Source organism: Hypanus sabinus, unplaced genomic scaffold, assembly GCF_030144855.1.
Source record: "Hypanus sabinus isolate sHypSab1 unplaced genomic scaffold, sHypSab1.hap1 scaffold_149, whole genome shotgun sequence".
NCBI classification, from domain to species: Eukaryota; Metazoa; Chordata; class Chondrichthyes; order Myliobatiformes; family Dasyatidae; genus Hypanus; species Hypanus sabinus.
The window spans coordinates 201,180-220,830 of record NW_026779564.1 but is presented as its reverse complement, the minus strand read 5'-3'; the positions used below and the strand labels follow the sequence as shown (position 1 = coordinate 220,830).

General features: G+C 45.4%; 2 protein-coding genes across 3 annotated transcripts in view; one reads left to right on the top strand and one right to left on the bottom strand.

The window, feature by feature from the left end:
• LOC132387033 (zinc finger protein 235-like) overlaps positions 1 to 1,686 on the bottom strand; it is a 62,415-nt gene extending 60,729 nt beyond the window's left edge. Inside the window, exon 1 of one of the 2 annotated variants that reach the window (XM_059959403.1) lies at positions 1,620 to 1,686. The gene's annotated coding sequence lies outside the window, so the exon portion shown is untranslated. The remainder of the gene's footprint in view (positions 1 to 1,619) is intronic. The other variant, XM_059959400.1, reaches the window with a different exon arrangement.
• A 9,009-nt stretch (positions 1,687 to 10,695) lies between these two features.
• On the top strand, positions 10,696 to 19,259 carry LOC132387029 (gastrula zinc finger protein XlCGF26.1-like). The gene is made up of 3 exons (XM_059959398.1): positions 10,696 to 10,762; positions 15,195 to 15,514; positions 15,599 to 19,259. Exons 1-3 carry the CDS (start codon positions 10,696 to 10,698, stop codon positions 16,484 to 16,486), a joined length of 1,275 nt encoding a protein of 424 aa, XP_059815381.1. The 3' UTR covers positions 16,487 to 19,259.
• Positions 19,260 to 19,651: the final 392 nt, after the last annotated feature.

Sequence of the window (19,651 nt, the reverse complement as noted above, 5' to 3'; positions counted from 1 at the left end):
TTAGATGATGTAAGGTAAATATTTCTACTCCTCATGTTTATGAAATATGTATCTAATAAAGTCAATTCAATTCACCCTCTCCACTATCTGTTCTGTCATTCTGGCTCCCATTCCCCCTACAACTTATTTTAACCACATCACCCCCTCCCCTGCTCACTACCACTAGCAAGTCTTACCACTAGGATATTCGTCCCCTCTTGTTCTGTTCCTCTAACTAACGAATCCCCTATCAGTCTTTTGACTTTCCTCTGCCAGGTAATTCCCCCCACAGCTTCTGAAGTGGTCCACCTGTTGTTGTGTGAAATGGCCACAAGAGTACTCTGCGATGCCTATTTAACCTCATTCCCCTTCCTGACTCTCACCCAGTTTCCTGTGTCCTGCACCTTGGGAGTAGCTCACTCCCTTCATGTCATATCTATCACCCCCTCCAACTGCTGGATGATATGGAATTCACCCATTTCAAGCAGCTCATTGAAGTGCAGGGTTACAAGTGCAGCTGGATGCACATCTTGTAGGGGAGGGCATCAGGGACACTGCAGGTCTCCCCTCCTTCCCTCCAATACCCCTCTAATTTGTAATAACCAGTGTGCAGATAAATCTTGTACTGTGTATTTTTTACCCAGTGACAAGATGTGCACAGTGAATTTTATATAGTGAGCTTTTCATTTTCACAGCTAGCAAATCACTGTCAATAGGAACTTTGATCTCCTCTGGGTTTGATCGAGTTCATCTGCATTCTCACACAACCTATGTAGCAGGCCTGTAACAGGAAATGCAGGAGTTTCTCACCAAAGCTTTTACACATTGTCCATATGTGGTTTGCTTACTAAATTACACTTTAAGAAGTCAGATTTCCAAATATCACTCCACTTCTTCCCACTTGCAAATTCTCCAGCAACTTTTGCATCACCAAAATGCAAACAGGCATCACTAGTTTCTGTGTTCTACATAAATATTCCCCCTGAACCCGTCCCCAATGACTGACGGTGGTGAACTCAGTGAATGAAATCCCAATGAATATGAAGGGAAGGACAGTCGTCTGTCTCACTGGAATCAGGCACATTTGTGATGTGAAAGCTACTTGTTGCCCAGGGCAAAGGTGTTTGATATCATTACGAACCCAGAGAGAATGGGACAAAACATGTTCTCACCGGTAGAAAAGTCCAGAGCAAGAAGAGGTAGAGGAAGCAACACACACAAAATGCTGGAGGAACTCAGCAGGCCGGGCAGCATCTACGGAAAAGAGTACTAATGCTGAGTTCCTCCGGCATTTTGTGTGTGTTGCTTGGATTTCCAGCATCTGCAGATTTTCTCTTGTTAGTGATTGGAGGTAGAACAAAGGTGATTTTCTCAACTGCTGATGTAAAAGATTTTGTTCCCTTTCTCCGAGTTCCTATTCCTTGCATTTAGATAGCTGGAGCTCTGCTCTGTCTGAGAGATCCTTCGGTTCCCATTCCCTCATCAACCGGAAGCTCCCCGGGGCCCGTGTACGGATCGTGGAGCTGAGAGAGAGGGAAGAGAGCAGGACTGACCCGGGATTGCTGCCCACGGTGTCCGAAATTCAGAGGAATTATCCTGAAGTCGGTTTTTAAGATATAAACACGGTTAATCGCTCTTACCTGCAACCGACATTTTCAAAGCCTTCTGTGCACTGCGCGCATGCGTGAAACTCAGGGACGTCCTCAGCCTGACGCCTGCGCATTTCATCGGCGCTTCAGCGCCGGCGAAATTCTTAACGAATTGCCCTATGGGTAATCACGGTGCCATTACACATTTCAGCAAGCACCCGTTCAATGTCCATACCTCATTTTTTTTATCTTGGGTATAGAAAAAATCTGCAGCTGTTTTAACGCAGAAAGCAGCTCCCATAAGCAATATACTCAATATCAACGTGTATCTAATGCCAAAGTAAAATGCAGATATAAAACACAGGAGATTCTGCAGTTGCTGGAAATACTGAGAAAACATTTTCTATGTATTCCTCTCCAAAATTTCCGCCTTATCTGTTGATTTCCACCTGTGTTTTGCAGAAATTAACCACCTTTTTTTTCGATCAACCAGTATCCAAATGCTTCTAATCTTTCACTTTTAACCACATCGTGCTGGTCTTATTCGTCCTCCTCCTCTGGACACCATCTCTCTCTGGAGCCCCTGACTCAGGCTGGCAAATCTTCGGTTTCTGACTCTGCACCATCGAAGATTCACTCGCTAGTCTGCTGTCAGACTTTAGAGGTGTATTGTGTTACGAGACCGCAGGTTCGCTTACTGTGAGTGTCGCTTTAAGTGCCTGAGTGAGGCGGGGCTGTGACGTCAGACACAAACTGCGGCAGCGGGAGCGGGAGAGGGAGAGGGAGAGGGAGACAAGCTGTTGGAACTTCAGCGTGTGACTGCTATAGACTGCAACTCTTCCATGCCCAAAAGGTTGGGTTGATCTGATCATCGGCACGCAGTGCACAACGGATGTGTAACTGTCAGTTCGTATCATCCATCTGTGTGGATTTGCTGGAGTATCCTGTGGTATCACTTTTGTTGGCCCTTACCTGGAATCGGGGTGTTCTGTGGTAATTTTTAAGTGGATTTCGGAGCTAATCGACGGATAAGATCTTTGGCGACTGTTATTTCGTTTACCCAGCGTGGAATGTGTGTGGAATTCTTCGTAATTGCCTTCTCTCTACATTCCCTTTCTTAGTAACTACGCTATACAGCAATATAAATGCAGATGCAGATATATCAAACAGGTTAGCAATGATTGTGTGTGTGTGTGTGTGTGTGTGTGTGTGTGTGTGTGGAAATAGGAAAGCCAAGCTTCTTCACGCCTCGGGGGTGAATGGATACCGTCTTCCGGTGATGAGTGAAGTTCTTTTTAAGTTCGGTTCAGTTCGTGGGATTGAGTCGAGTAGTGATGGAGAGAGAGAGAGAAGGAGAGGTTTGTGTCTTCAGGTGAGCTGACGCCGTCGATAGTCCGTCCTTTGGAATGCTTTGGAAGTCACCGACTGTGACACTACAAACGGGACCGTTCTTCAGTGGTGGAGTTATTAACCCAGGCGAGGGATGGACACACGAATAACTCCCCACCGGTCACAGCCTTTTCACACTGCGAGAGCCACTGATCGATGCTCCGGATCGATCTTCCAAAACCCACCTTTTTCTGTGGACACAACAAAGCTGATTCAGTGTCCAAAACCATGTGTCTGGAGGTCTGTCAGCGGACCTCCTACTTATCTCACCGTGCTGAGCCCCAGCTGTCCATCAAACAGTTCCTCCCTTCTCTCTCTGTAAGAACACAGAAGCTGACAGTGTCCTTGTAAAAGTGTAAACAAGCTTGCAGAGAAACCATAACACCGTCTCCGAGCAGTCTTTCCTCTCTCGCTCGCTCTCTCGCTCTCGCGCTCTCTCTCTCTCTCTCTCTCTCTCTCTCTCTCTCTCTCTCTCTCTCTCTCTCTCTCTCTCTCTCTCTCTCTCTCTCTCTCTCTCTCTCTCTCTCTCTCTCTCTCTCTCTCTCTCTCTCTCTCTCTCTCTCTCTCTCTCTCTCTCTCTCTCTCTCTCTCTCTCTCTCTCGTGTTGAACATCTCCATCTCTCTTTTCAAAAACACAGTTCATATGGGTAATTCAGGACCCCGTCACTATAATAATAAAGATAATTGTTTTAACATCGAAACCAGACTCCGTTAGGAAAATAGATGGCTATGTGGTAGGGTAATTCTAACCAATTTCATGAGCAAGTTAAATGGTCGGTACAACATTGTGGGCCAAAGCATCGGTAAAATGTTGTAGATTTCTGTGATTCTATGAAATTCAAGGGAAATCTCCTATCCCACTGAGTGGTGACTAGTTGCAACCTGTCATCTCAGGGAGGGTGAGAGGAGAACAGCAGGGGTAGATTTTTCACATACTGATATGGAACAGAAACATAGGTAGGGACCAGCTGGGCCGAGTGGCCTCACAAGCGAGACACGGGATTTGATACAAACTGATTTATCATTCACAGATCCACAATATTAAACACCAGTCTAGTTTAAGGCTAACATCAGCAGAACAGACTCTTCCAATGCTCAGTGACCAGGGTTCAGTCCTGGGTGCGATGAGCAGCCGCAAGAACTGCAGAATCTGACAGTAACCGTCCCTCATGAACCTGCAGCTGCCTTCAGTCACCGTGATGGTTAAACATTTAACACGGAGCTGATTTGAACTTCCTCCCTGATGTGAAGTTGCTGCTGTTGCAGCAGCTGGGATGATTGAGTAAAACTCTTGGCTCACTCCGGACAGAAATGTGGCCTCTATTTATTGTGAACTCACCGGAGCATCACAAGGTGGGTTAACTGAATGAGTCTCTTCACACACACGGAGCAGGTGAACGGCCGCTTCCCAGAGCGAAGCTGTTGGTGTATCTGCGATGCCCGACTGAATCCCTTCCAAAATGAGAGCCAGTGAATGACGTCACACTGCTATAACGTCATGGCGATGTATCCAATCAGATCACGGACATGGACACGTGTTCGGGCTCTCCTTGTCGCGAGTGGGGCGCTGTCTTCTCCAGCATCTCCGCCTCCACATTCAAGAATCGGCGGCTTTCAAGCGCTGGTGAACTGACAGATACAGCTGAACTAACGTGTTGTTGTGTTTGTGATTCCCATAGACAAATCCTTTGCCTTTTCTACACTGTTAAAAGCTCACAAAGCACATCAGAGGGTGAAGGACAACATTTCAACTGAAATAATTTTAGTCTCCATGGTGTCTTCTGATTAAAACACTGTCACATCTCAAAACAATTTAGAGCAACAAGATTTCGTCTTTTAACTGGCCACAGTTCCGGCATCAGGTACAATATCAAACTCTCTGCTTCCCTCTCTATATCAAAATGGATCATTCCTCCCCTTCATCAGTCTGTGACTTGGCTCAGTCTGTCTGTCTCATTCGCATTCTGAGCATGCGCCACACACCCACTGAGATCACATTTTATTTACACGGCTGTGACTAGAGACTTTCTGATTATTATGTCCCTCCCGGCATTTGACAGTGGCAAACTCAGAGTCAGCGATGGTATTGAACATCGGGAGTAGGTGATTAGGCTTTTTCGTTGGAGATCGATAAACTGCCGGTAGTGTGTGTCTGGATGAGTGGGTCGTTTTCAGACTGGAAAGGGGTAGCGTTTGGAGTTCCCCAGAGATCAGTCCCTGACCACAGTTGTTCACAGTTTAATGTCCTGGCGGAGGCAGCGAGATGTGCGATGTCCCAGTCTGCTGGTGACGCAGAAAGAGTGGAGTGGGGGGAGGGGAGGCTATTCACATGCAATTTCGTAGCTTTGCAATCAGTACATAGTGCACTGTGGGGCTGCAGTGGCGGGTTCCAATCTGCTAATTAGATTTGCTGACCACAGTACATTGATCGACCGAATCGCAAACAATACCGAGGCAGCCGACAGAGAAGAAGTCATCATCCCGACACGGTGGTGTCAAGAAAACAACCTCTCCCTCATTGTGACAAAAACACAGGAGCTGGTTGTGGATTACAGGAGGAATGGAGACAGGGACCAAATTCAACATTTCCAAGTCTGTTATTGACACAAAATGCACATTTTAATAGTGATCATGACGCAATGTATTTTATATATTGTTGATGACATAAAACATATTTATAGATTGTTACTGACAGAGAATCATATCATTTGTGTTCCGTGTGTTATCTGAAAGTACTTGCCTGTGATGCTGCCACAAGTCAGTGTTTCTCTGTACCTCTACCTTCCCATACTTGTGCACTTGGCAATATTTTCAACAGGACCTGAGAAATCTCAGTGAGATTTGATTAGTGATGATCATCTTGGCAGCTCGATAGGTCGAATGTATGAGACAGTACACTGTTAAATGCAAAACCCTGAACAGTGTCGATGATCAGAGGGATCTTAGACTCCAAGTTCATCGCTCCCTGAAAGAGACTGCACAGATTGATCGGGTGGATAAGAAGGCAAATGACATGATTGTCTTTATTAGTTGAAGCACTGAGTTCAAAAGTCGGGAAGTTGTGTTGCGGCTGTTACGAGCCTGCGGTCGAACTGTGACTGTTTCTTTAAGAGCGCCGGCCGGCGTGAGGAGGCGGGACTATGACGTCAGTCACAGGCTGACTGCGCTGACTGTGGACTGAACCATAAGAGAGAGAGAGAGCGATCTGCAGACAGGCAGTCGGCCAGTCCAAAGAAAGAGAGAGACTGGAAAAGCTGATCGCTTCAGTTAGTTGCAGCTGAGGCTTTGAACTCTCCTATGTCCACAAGAGTGGGTTGATCATCGGTTCACGGAACCACAACGAATGTGTGTGGCTGTCACTTCGTATAATCCATAGGAGTGGATTGTGGAATATCTTGTATTAACCCTTGCCTGGGTATGTTGTGTGGTAACCCCTGGAAGACGGTATTCCTCTGACAGGTCACTTTCGCTGATAACTCGTATGTGGACGGATTCAACGGATAAGAACTTCGTCGACGGTTATTTTGAAGTAAGGGCCTTTTCTCCACATTTCACTCCGGATCACAAATATCTCTCTCCCATCATTTATTCCGTGGATTACTGAACTTTCCTTCTTTACCATCTCAAGACTCTAAGCTTTGTTTCCTCAAGATCAATAGTCTGGGGAATTATATTTACACATATATCCACTGAACACTGTTAACTTTAGTTAAGTTACTATGTTATAAGTAAATACTAATAAACAGAGTGTTTTAACCATCAAAACCAGACTCCAGTGTGAAATCTATTGCTGCTGGTTCGTTTCTAAAACGTCACAGTTCGTAACACAGCTTTATAAAACTAGTTAGACCACATCTGGAGTGTTTCATATAGTTCTGGTCGCCCCCATTCTCGGAAGGATGTCGGGGCTTTGGAGAGGACGGGGAAGAGTTTTACCAGGACACTGCCTGGATTAGAGGGCATGAGCTATAACGAGAGATTGGACGAACACAAAGTACACTGCTGATGCTGTGGTCAAATCAACACGTACACACACGCTGGAAGAACTCAGCACTGACGAAGGGTCTCGGCCCGAAACGTTGACGGCTCGTTTCGACGGATGCAGCCCGACCTGGTTGGACAAACTTGTGTTGTTTTCTCCAGAGCGGCGCAGGCTGGGGTGAGACTTGATGGACGTTTATAAGATTACGAGAGGAATAGACAGAGTGGACAGATGATAGATTTTTCCTGGGGGTTGAAATGTCTAACACATTTAAGGTGAGCGTAGATGTGAGCAGCAAGTTTGCTTCTTTCCACAGAGTAGCGGGTAACTGGATCTCTCTGGGGTGGGAGACCAAAACCGGTCACGTGATGCAGTTTACCCCCTCCCCCCCCAATTAAACCGTAGGTGGGCAACATCGCGCTGCCTTTTCTGTGGCCCCGCCCTCCTGATGACGTACACACTTCGCGCATGCTCACTGTCTCCGGGTGTGCGGTGTATTCCTTAACGCTCGGTGCTGAAGTCTGCGGGATCGAGAAAGGCTTCTCGTCTCGTATATCGGGGAGCCGGGGCTCTGGATTACTGTCTCCGGGCTGAAGATATCACTTTCCTATTGGTGAGTATTGAGACCGATCCCGAGCAGGGAGGTCCGATGTTGGCCGTCAGCCCCGAACTGAGGGCCAGTTACTCATTTATTTTCCAGTTATATGGGCTCGGCAAAAATGTGCCGACTTCACTTAATCTGCATTGAACGATTCAAACCAGGATCCCAGGCTGTCTGTTTCCGCAGAATTGAAATGGGAGACCAACCAACAGGTCACGTGAGGCTGCGTGCCGCAGATCCGCCCCGCCCTCCGCTTTGTGACGGAGGATCAAGTGGAGTGTTGATAACAAGGTTAACATGAATAATATCAGGAACGATCGGCTTCATGTATGAGGAGCATTTGATGGTTCCGGACCTGTGCTCGATGGAGTTCAGAGGGACGGTGGGGGTGGTGGAGGGATGTATGGTTAAGTAAACATACCGAATGCTAAAAAGCCTGGATACAGTGTACATGGAGAGGATGTTTCCATTAGACAGAGAGTCTGTGATCTGACAGCACCGTCACAGAATAAAAATGCTTCCTGTTAAAATTCAGCTGAGAAAAATCTTTTGGCCAAAAGGTGTCTGAAGTGTGGAATTTGTGAAGTTTGGTAGAGGCTGCCGTTTGGGTATATTTATGAGGGAGATTAATACATTAAAGATTGTTAAGTAGCTACAGGGTTACAGGAGGAAGGCAAGAATATGGTGTTGGAATAAAAATCAACCATAGTTGAATGATGGGGCAGATCAGAAGGATTGAATCATCTGAATCTGTTCCTTCTGCCTGACCATGACTGAATGATGGCTCCTTCCGATTCCATATCGTTTTGTGACGTTTGTGGGACAATAAAAGATTGCTCACTGAGATCATTACTGTATATTTGCCTTCAATATTTAAATTTCAGTGAGTTTTGTTCTTAATAACATGAATCGGAAATGTTTGGTTCTCTTTGTTATTGTTAATATGCTTCATTATCTTTCAATTTAAAGTTAGACCTGCAGTGAGAGATTTATTGGAAGAAAAACCCCAACTGGAGGAAAACCACGACTGATGACGAGGGAGCAGCAACAAGTGAACCAACCCGAGGACTGGGAGCATCAATCAGAGAGAACCCAACTGACTCGGAGATTCCAGTGATTCAGTCAGGAGAAATTTTGGTGAGTCTTACTTCCTGTTCTTTAGACATTTCATACCTGTACAGTGGAAGGTAGCAAATAGCTGGAGTGAGACTGAACATGCCCAGAAGTACCAGTTATGCCTCCGTCAGACCCAGTTGCAATCACTCCAGGTCTGGTAATGTGCATCCAGCAGCCCTTTGAAACCACTCCCATTATGTGGAAGTCGAATCTGGATAAAGTCACTGAGAGACTGTATAAGTACAAACTCTTTATTCCAAGCATCGGGCTTACTCAGTTAGTCGCTCAAACAGAAACAGTTGATGACTGTTCCCGCCCAATCCAACTGACTAACAATTCCCCTTACACCACTGATATATCCGTCCAGATACCCCAACACAAGACATGTTGGAGCCAAAGTTATTTACTACATGACAAGCTGGAGCCCCTAAAGACAGAGTACAAAACAGTCATAATGGCTTACACACACACAGAACAGACTGAAGCTGTACTATCTCTAGATGTGAATGTGCAAGGAGATAAGCATCCTGAAACCCTAGCTAGCTACCCTCAAGAAGAAATATGGCTCAGCATGGCTTAGCACATCTGTTGATTATCAGCAGTTTCTTTCAGAAAAACAGGCTGCTATTTTTTAACAAAGTGTTAACCCTTTTATGCATTTTATCATTCCCTCCTTTTGATCATTACATGATCAACAAAGCAGTATTTTTTTGCAGGGAAAGCAAATGAGTACAACATTGACTTATCAGTGGGAAAAAAACAGTGTACAACAGTATTTATAACAATGATATGGACAACTATTAGGTCATAATGCAATATCCTGTTACATTGATTACTGAACATACCTTCAAAGACCACCGCTTCGATCCTTCAGTGAACCGATGTAAATCATGCCCTGCTTTCTATCTAGTAGCTATCAATCACCTTGGCAGTGTGCTTGGAGAGGGATGTAATGTTAGTAGATTCATCAAGGATATAGGTGCAGCATTCTGTGTCAATAATAGCACAGGTGCCCCCTTTCTCAGCTGGGATAAAGTCTACAATTTTGTAGGACTGTTTGCCAGATTGCAATCATTTCGGTGGATATTTCTGTTACTTGGGCCTGTGTTTCTGTCAGGGCCCCTGCAGTGTTGTGGCCAGCTCCTCAAGTGCTGTAGGTAAATTGATTGTCTCTCGTGAATTCCTGGCTACTCCATAGGCGAGAAAAGCGATCATCCAAAAGCACTCAATCTGTTATTCCTCTCTGCTGCTGGGCACCTGCAACTAAGACCAGGATTCATGTTTCCCAGTGTAGGAAATTCCATTCGATGGGAACTTGAGATACCATCCCTCAAAACACTGACAGCCACTGTCATCTCTGACTGGACCGCAGTTCCTCACCTCACTTCCTTGGGTGTTATTTGAGAAATCCCAGGCTTAGTGTTCCTCACTCTGGTTGAGCGGAATTACTGACATTGGAAACATAGTTTTACCATGCTGTGAAATTGCAGCACAAACGCAGCAGGCCCCTAGTTCTGCCTGTATGGCATAGGTGTGACAGAAAGACAGAAAGGTGTTAACATGGGGGCCCACGGATATTGTTTGGGCAATAAGGCAAAACACAAAGACCACTATCAACGAATACATTTTCCTTAAGTCCGAGAGAGCCCTTCTCCTCAGTTCCTTCTGTAACACATTTTCAGTATGTTCAATGTATCCATCGAGATTGCCCCTTCGGTTTCACAGCCATGGGAGTGGTCAGTAACACCTGATATGGTCCTGTCCACTGAGGTCAGAGTTTTCCTCAATCACAGTTCTTGATTAGGACAAAATTCCCAGGTTCTATGGTGGGATAGTCACTCCTCTCTGTGGGGTAGTTCTCTTCCTTGTAAGCCTGTCATACCTGTGAATGTAATGCTTGGAAAATTTTGGTTAGTTGGCATACATATTTCCCAATCTCTTCCCTTCATATATGCATATCCAATTTTGCTGGTAGACTTTCTGGGAGCAATGGTACACAAGGCCTTAGTTCCCAGGGTGTCTTCATGGGCCATCCGGAAATGATTTCAGCTGGTGACAACCCTGTTTTCCCCTGTGGGGTGACCCTCATGTGGAATCAGGCTAATGGTAGGACCTTCAACCAAGTGAGTCCAGTCTCCACTGTTAGTCTGGCCAGTTTACTCTTCAGAGTGCCATTGGCTCTTTCCACTCTGCCAGCGGCCCGTGGGTGGTGTACATCGTGGAATTGTTGCTTGATAGCTAGTTCGTTTGGTACCCCTTCGTATACTTTCACCACAAAGTGTGGGCCATTGTGAGAGCTCAGCATCTCTGGCAGGCCATACTTGGGAATTATTTCCCATGATAATAACTTCACAACAGACATAGTAGGATTATTGGTAGTTGGAATAGCTTCAATGCATTTACTAAACACATCTATAATATCTAAGCAGTATCTATAGCAATGTACTCTAGGCAATTCAATAAAATCAACTTGTAGACACCTGGCAAGGGACTCGTACCCAGTGTGCAGGGTACAGGTTACCAACCATTCCCTCCTTTCAGGTGTGTCAAATCATGTATATGATCGACCAATATTGGTAAAAACTGTGTAGGAACACAAACCTGTCCCGCTGGAGTAATACAAATAACTAGGTTGGGTTCTTTCTAGCACCCCATCTGGGACCACAATTTGCGCTGCTGCTCAGAGATGTCCCCATGAAAAGTATGTACCTCCCATGTCTGGCAAACCTGTTCTGCTTATGACACAGAGGGTTGCCTGATGGGAACCCGAGGAGACTACAACTACTAGGATTGTGCCACACTTTTCGCTGTCTCATCCGCTAAAGCATTGCATTTAGTGACTCAGTCAACATGTGGGTGTGGGCCGCTCTTTAAATAACAGCCAAAGCTCGAGGTAGCTGTAGAGCGGTGAGTAAGTTGTTTACAAAGGTGACATTACTAATGGGGTGGCCAGAGGAAGACAGGAATCCCCATGTTCCCAGAGAGCCCCGTAGTCATGTACAATTCCAAATGCATAACGGGAGTCTGTGTGAACGTTCCCACTTTAGTCTGTTGCTGGGATACAGGCACGAGTCAGAGCAAACAGCTCAGCCTTCTGGGCGGAGACAGCTGCTTCAAAAGAGGCCTTCTCAATTACTTCACTGTATGTCACTATTGTATAGTCAGAATATCGTTTTCCTGCTGGATCCACAAAAGAGCTTCCATCCTCAAGGAACGTTACCTCAGGCTAGAGGGGGTTTTGAGGAAGGGATGGGAGAGTCTGTCCTTCTTTCACGGTGATCCAGACAGGGGGCAGTTGGTGCAGTCAAATTCATTGCCTGAAATTGAGCAGAGATTGTGTGCAATGTCTTGGGTTCAGTCAATTTTAAAAGAGAGTCTTACCAGATGTCCCATCTTCACCTCAATGTCCTTCCAGTATCGGAGTTGGCCCACGGCCAAGTCTTGCCAGTCTCCCTTGCTGCTGGAGGCTTGTTTCCTCAGGGTGAAGGCAAGGAACTCTGGGCTCTTTGACTTGAACCCAGGGCAAACCCTAACGATGGTACGGGGAGCCACCAGTCCTGTCTGCCACCAAAGGAAATCCGGAACTTCGGCCAGTAATGTGCTGCCCTCTTTTCCTTAATCCTGTCCAATCACCATGACTGGGAACTTCTCTCGCTCGAGGGGTGCATAATATTGGCTTTCCTCAATGAGCACCCCCTAGTGTCATAGCACAGAATCACATGAGGGTCGGCCGCTGACGGAAGGGGTTCAAACGCGGTGGAGTCCAGATTAAGTGCCCACTACTGGGGATTCGGAAAATGGGGAAGCTGTCGGTTGGTCACTAGTCCCAGGGTGATGCCCTTATCTGTGGCTCCACTCCTCCTGTCCTCCACAATCAGCTCCTTTGTTTTTGTGATAATGAGGGAGAGTTTGTTTTCTTGACACCAGTCAGATATTGTTCAGACCTCAGACAGAGTCAGCAATCAAATGGTTGAGCATGGTGCGATGAATGTGCTGAGCTGTGTATAGCACAATGCAAGAAGCATTGTAGGAAAGCCAGATGAGCTCAGGACAGGGAATTATGATATTGTGGCCATTATAGGGGCTTGGTTGCACCCAACAGTCTGAGGGATTTAGAGGAACAAATTTGCAGAGCGGTCACAGACCATGCCAAGAAACAAAGGTTGAGATTGTAAGCGATTTTAACTTTCCATATATTGACTGGGACTCCCATACTGTAAAAGGACTAGATGGGGTAAAGTTTGTCAACTGTGCCCTTAATTGGTACGTAAAATTCCCGATGTAGAAGTGTGCAATAAGCTGTTAGGCAATGACCAGGGCTGGTGACAGAAATTAGTGTTCATAATGCCATGAAATTCAAAATAAAGATGAAAAAAGAGAGGTCTGGACCATGGGTTGAGATTCTAAATTGGAGAGAGGTCAATTTTGATGGTATCAGAAAGGATCTGACAAGTGTGGATTGGGACATGCTGTTTTCTGACAAAGGAGTACTTTGTAAGTGGGAGGCCTTCAGAAGTGAAATTTTGAGGGTGTAGAGACTTTATGTGCCTAACAATGTAACAGTTGAAACGTAACTGGTGCAGGGAATCTTGGCTTTCTGGCTATATTGAAGCCCCGGATATTTTGTTCCTTTAAATGCCTCAGACTTTTGGGTGCAACCAAGACTCATTAATCATCATCCATGCCCTGAGCTCATCTGAACATTTTCATTGTCTTCTGTTGGTTTCTAGCTTCCCAATAGATTTTGCTCTTTTGTGCCCTCTCTTTGGCTTTTATGTTGGCTTTAGCTTCTCAATTCAACTATGGTTATGTCCTCCTGGTTTCCAATGCTTTCACTTCCTTGGGATATGTCGATCACTCAGCTCCTGAATTGCTCCCAGAAATTCCAGCCATTGCTGCTCCGTTGTCACTCCAACCTTTTCCCTTCCAAACAAGTTTGTCCAGCTTCTCTGTCATAGAATAATGGAGACATTCAAAATGGAAACAGGCCATTTGGCCCATCTAGTCAATGCCAAAAAAACATTTAAGCTGTCTATTGCAACTAACTGCACCGAGACCATCGCCCTCCATACACCTACCATCCAGGCTTCCATCAAAACCTCTTTGAAATGGTGAAACCGAGCTCGTATTCACCACTTGTGCTGACATGTCATTGCACTCTCACGACCATTTCAGTAAAGAGCTTTTCCATATGTTCCCATTAAATTTTCACCTTCCCCACTTACCCATGACCTCTGGTTGCCATCCCACCCAACCTCAGTGGAAAAAGCTGCTTGCATTTACCCTATAACCTCATAATCTTGTATACTTCTGACAATTTCCCAAAGCTATGTGTAATTTCCTTGTTTATGTTTAGAGCCTTTTTTACGTGTATAGGATGATGAGGGACATTGATCATGTGGATAGGCAGAGGTTTATTCCCAGGGCTGAAATGGCTAACACGAAGGGGCATAGTTTTATGGTGCTTAGAAATAGATACCAAGAGGATGTCAGGGGTAAGATTTTTACCCAGAGAGTGGTGGGTGCATGGAATGTGTGAGAGTATTTCAGTTACTGTGGGGCCAGGAGCCCGTGCTGCTCAGTGGGAAGAGGGAACAATACCAATGGCGAGAGTCAAACTGAGCCAGGTCACAGATTGGAGATGGGAGAGATGCCCCATTCTTATAGAGACAGGAAGAGCATCAGAGAGTTTGATGGTCATTCCAGATACCAGCACTGTGCCCAGTTAGAAGATGATCTCTCTCTCCAACTTGGGTTGAACTTCACTGTAAGAGTGTGTTGCCAGATCACACCTTGACAACTCAAGTGATCTCATATGAAAAGTTGCCCCACACACATTGATGGATTTTATAAATCTTTTTACAGGCTAAAAACAAGGAATTTATCTACGGGAATTTCGAACACAACATGCCAATTTTGCTGTCTCTGTCCAGATATTTAAGAAGTGGAGCAAGGGATTCACTCGATCATCCTTCCTGCTCAGGCTGTGGGGAGGGATTCACTTGGTCATCTGACCGACTGGCAAAGCGGAAATTTTACACGGGGAGAGGCCGTTCATTTGCTCAGACTGTGAGAATGGATTCAGTGGGTCTTCTCAACTGAATGTACATCAGCAAGTTCACACTGGACAAGGCCATTCACCTGTTCTGTGAGTGAGAAGGGATTCAGTCGTCTTCCCACCTGCGGACACACCAGTCAGTTCACACTGGGCAGAGGCTGGTCATCTGCTGAATTTGTGGGGAAGGATTCACTCGGTCATCTGACTTCATGGATCACCAGCGAGTTCACACTGAGGAGAGGCCGTTCACCTGCTCGGAATGTGGGAAGGGATTCACCTACTCATCCCAACTGAAGATACATCAGCGAATTCACACTGGAGAGAGGCCATTCACCTGCTCAGACTGTGGGAAGGGATTCACACAATTAGCTGGCCTACAAGCACACCAGTCTGTTCACACTGGGGAGAGGCCGTTCACCTGCTCAGACTGTGGGAAGGGATTCACTTCGTCATCTCAACTGAAGGTACATCAGCGAGTTCACACTGGGGAGAGGCCTTTCAACTGCTCAGACTGTGGAAAGGGATTCACACAGTTAGCTAACCTACAAGCACACCAGTCAGTTCACACTGGGGAGAGGCCGTTCTCTTGCTTAGACTGTGGGAAGGGATTCAATTCATCATCTAAACTGAAAGTACATCAGCTAGTTCACACTGGGGAGAGGCCATTCACCTGCTCAGACTGTGGGAAGGGATTCACACAGTTAGCTAACCTACAAGCACACCAGTCAGTTCACACTGGAGAGTGGCCGTTCAACTGCTTAGAATGTGGGAAGGGGTTCATTCGGTCATCTCAACTGAAGGTACATCAGTCAGTTCACTCTGGAGAGAGGCCATTCACCTGCTCAAACTGTGGGAAGGGTTTCACTTTGTCATCTCAACTGAAGGTACATCAGCGAGTTCACACTGGGGAGAGGCCGTTCACCTGCTCAGACTGTGGGAAGGGATTCACACAGTTATCTGGCCTGCAAGCACACCAGTCAGTTCACACTGGCGAGAGGCCGTTCAACTGCTCAGACTGTGGTAAGGGATTCACACAGTTATCTAGCCTGCAAGCACACCATTCAGTTCACACTGGCGAGAGGCCATTCACCTGCTCAGTCTGTGGGAAGGGATTCACTCTATCATCTTGCCTACTGACACACCAGTCAGTTCACACTGGAGAGTGGCCATTCACCTGCTCAGACTGTGGGAAGGGATTCACTCGGTCATCTCAACTGAAGGTACATCAGCGAGTTCACACTGGGGAGAGGCCATTCACCTGCTTGGACTGTGGGAAGGGATTCACTTCGTCATCTCAACTGAAAGTCCATCAGCGAGTTCACACTGGGGAGAGGCCGTTCACTTGCTCAGACTGTGGGAAGGGATTCACTCAGTTAGCTACTCTACAAGCACACCATTTAGTTCACACTGGGGAGAGGCCATTCAACTGCTCAGACTGTGGGAAGGGATTCACTCGGTCATCTCAATTGAAGGTACATCAGCGAGTACACACTGGGGAGAGGCCATTCACCTGCTCAGACTGTGGGAAGGGATTCACACAGTTAGCTGGCCTACAAGCACACCAGTCAGTTCACACTGGGGAGAGGCCGTTCACCTGCATATTCTGTGGGAAGGGATTCACTCAATCATCTCAATTGAAGGTACATGAGCGAATTCACACAGGTGAGAGGCCATTCACCTGCTCAGACTGTGGGAAGGGATTCACTCGGTCATCTCGCCTACTGACACACCAGTCAGTTCACACTGGAGAGAGACCGTTAACCTCCTGTTAATGTGGGAATGTATTCACTCAGTCGTCTAACCTTATGTAACTCTCACTCCGGCTAGCAGCTTAATATAGGGGGTGATAGCCCCCTAGCTCAGCCAAATGTGTGTGGATGCTGTGCCGCGTCCCCTGTTACAAATCAATACCCCAAAATAACGAACAGTACATAAGATGTGATTCATAATTCTTACTTTGACTAAAGGGTTAGTAAAGTAAAAAAAAAGGGCCCACTCTCCCCATTTGTAGCTTCTCATCTCTCCACAGCAAAAGCCCATGAAATTCTCTCATTCAGACTCACAAGAAAGAACATTTCTGTCATTGGATAGCCCAGCACTCCAAAACCCTGTTATCTCTAGTTGTATCCTAAACATTGCTGCTGCAGAGAAACCACTACCTCAGCAGTGAAACATTACAGAGAGGTCATTACATTAGCAGTGAAACCTTACAGTGTGTTACACTTACAACACACTACCGGATTCACACAGGGGAGAAAGTTTCAATAAGCTTCATGCTGGATATTTGTCCATCACCATTGCTGAATGCTATTTTGAGAGTGATTGTAAGTGTTGAACTCTGCAATTATTGCTGCTGCTCACCACACCCAGTTCTGCACCCTGGTCACTGGGCATGGGAGGAGTTTCTTCTGCTGCATATTCACTTTTAATGGGACTAGATCTGTGACAAATGAATCAGTTCTATCTTAAGCACTGTCTCTGTTACTTAGTGAATTTATAACACACCTAGTGTACAGTAGAGAGTCAACTCAGGCCGGCTGAACCCTGCCAGTGATTCTGTTCCACAACAGATCTTTCAAATCCTCCCCTGTTGTTCACCTCTCACTCTCCCTGGGATGAGGTCCAAATAGTCATCACTCTGTGGGTGAATATGTTTCCCTTGAATTTCTTGCAGACTGAAGAAGTCGAGCTGACTGCGCATCTGTCTGAGATGTTCTTTGCCCCTCTAATCTCTGGGCTGAGGAAGAATGACATTGGGAGTTAACCTCCTTAATCACGACTCATGTCCACATTATGGGTCACTTTCCCCACTTCTAAAATGTTGTTAGCGAACACCACTGTCCTCTAAAGACTGAAAGCAGAGTGGGAAGTCATCAATTGGATTTTCAATGAAGCTGGGTCAGAAACCAGAGGGAGGTCTGCACAGAGCAGAATTTGGGGCCCTGGACGATGTTCGGGGTAAGAACGTATGATGAGGAGAGGGGATTCAGCAACAGGGCATGTCAACGAATGACATTTGGAAGCAGATTGACAGAGAAAGTAATTAGGTTATCTGACTGACGACACAAACACTACCTGTGGTGAGGTGTTCCACTGGTTGAGGAACATGTGTGTTAGGAATGGTTTTATCTATTGGGGGAGTTATTCCTGCTTGTTTATCCTGTAATATTATAACCAGATGGATTGACCTATCTGAAATAATGTATTGATGATCATATAATTTGCAAGATTTTGGCTCTAAAACTGGATCAGGCTTGAATTTATGGTGTTTTCATGAGGTGATGGAGGGCATTCATGAGTTTGTATTTTAAAGCAAGATTTTGGTGAAAGATATTTGCCACTTGATTGTACCTGCGTAAGTAATCAGATTGAGTTAAGCTGCTGCAGGATCCTAGAATGTGTTGGACTGTGTCTGGTTTCTCTTGGACTTTTCTGCACTTACTGCTTTGTTTGTTTGTATTTCATGAAGTTTCGATTTGTTTTACTTTTGTTACCCACCTCGTCCTGTATTTCCGCAAGGAACTCCTCTGTTTCTGGGAAGAAGTCTCCAACTCTCAGTCAGGTGCTCGATGCTTCCTTGTCACCATCTCGTCTGCTCAGATCATTGGGATGTCTCCCATGGAGGGTCATACACATTTCACTGGTTAATGTTTTCATCCAGAGTGATGATTTATTTTTCTGAGCCAGCTTGTCATTTAAGTTTTATGGTCTGTATTTCTTATCATAATTGCATATACACACATGGAGTCAGTTCAGTTCCTCAGCCATATCCTTATCTCCATTTACAATTTCTCCAACATCATTTTCGTTCGGTCCTATATCTACCTCACCTGTTTTTTTACTCCTTATATACTTGAAAAAGATTTTAGTATCCTTTTTGATATTATTTGCTATCTTTCTTTCATAGTTCTTCTTTTCTCTATTAATGACCATACTTTTCTTTCGTAAGTTTTTAAAAAAAACTTCCCAATCCTCTGTCTTCACACTAAGTTTTGCTTCCTTGTATGCCCTCTGCTTTGCTTTTACTTTGGCTTTGACTTCTCTTGTCAGCCACGGTTACATACTTTATCCATTCGAAAACTTAGTTTTCTTTGGAATATATCTGTCTTGCACTTTCCTCACTTCTCGCATAAACTCCAGCCACTGCTGCTCTGCCGTCCTCCCTGCTAGTGTCCCTTTCCAGTCAACCTTGGCCAGTTCCTCTCTCATGCTACTGTAATTTCCTTTACTCCACTGAAATACTGACACATCTGATTTTGGCTTCTCTTTCTCAAATTTCACAGTGTACTCAATCATGTTGTCATCACTAAGGGTTCCTTCACTTCCATCTCTCTAATTACCTCTGTTTCATCACACAATACCCAATCCAGTACAGCCGATCCCCTAGTGGGCTCAACAACAAGCTGTTCTAAAAAGCCATCTCATAGACATTCTAGAAATTCTCTCTCTTGAGATCCAGTGCAGAACTGATTTTCCCAATCCACTCTTCCAGTAGCGATCTGATTTTCCCAATGATTTTCCTTGCTTTTGACCCCCTGTCAAAAGTTCTGCTAATGAATAGATCAGCGAGTAAAAGACAACCTGATTTCCAAAAGGCATAAAGTTAGAGATGACACATTTCTTTAATATTTAAGCAAGATTACATTTTTATTTCAATCTATTACAGTTTCAAAATAACAAAAAAAGGAAAAGGGCCAGAAGCAAATGTTTGGGCGCCCTACATTTTCAGTAGCACCCCCTTTGGCAAGTATCACAGCTTGCAGACACTTTTTGTAGCCAGCCAAGAGTCTTTCAATTCTTGTTTGGGCAAATTTCTGGGTTCGGACATTAGTAGCAATGTACTAACTGTGGAAATTACAAACCACAATATTATTAGAATCACAGAGCCAAGCAGCAATGAAACAGGCCTATCAGCCCTTCTAGTCAATGCTGACCTG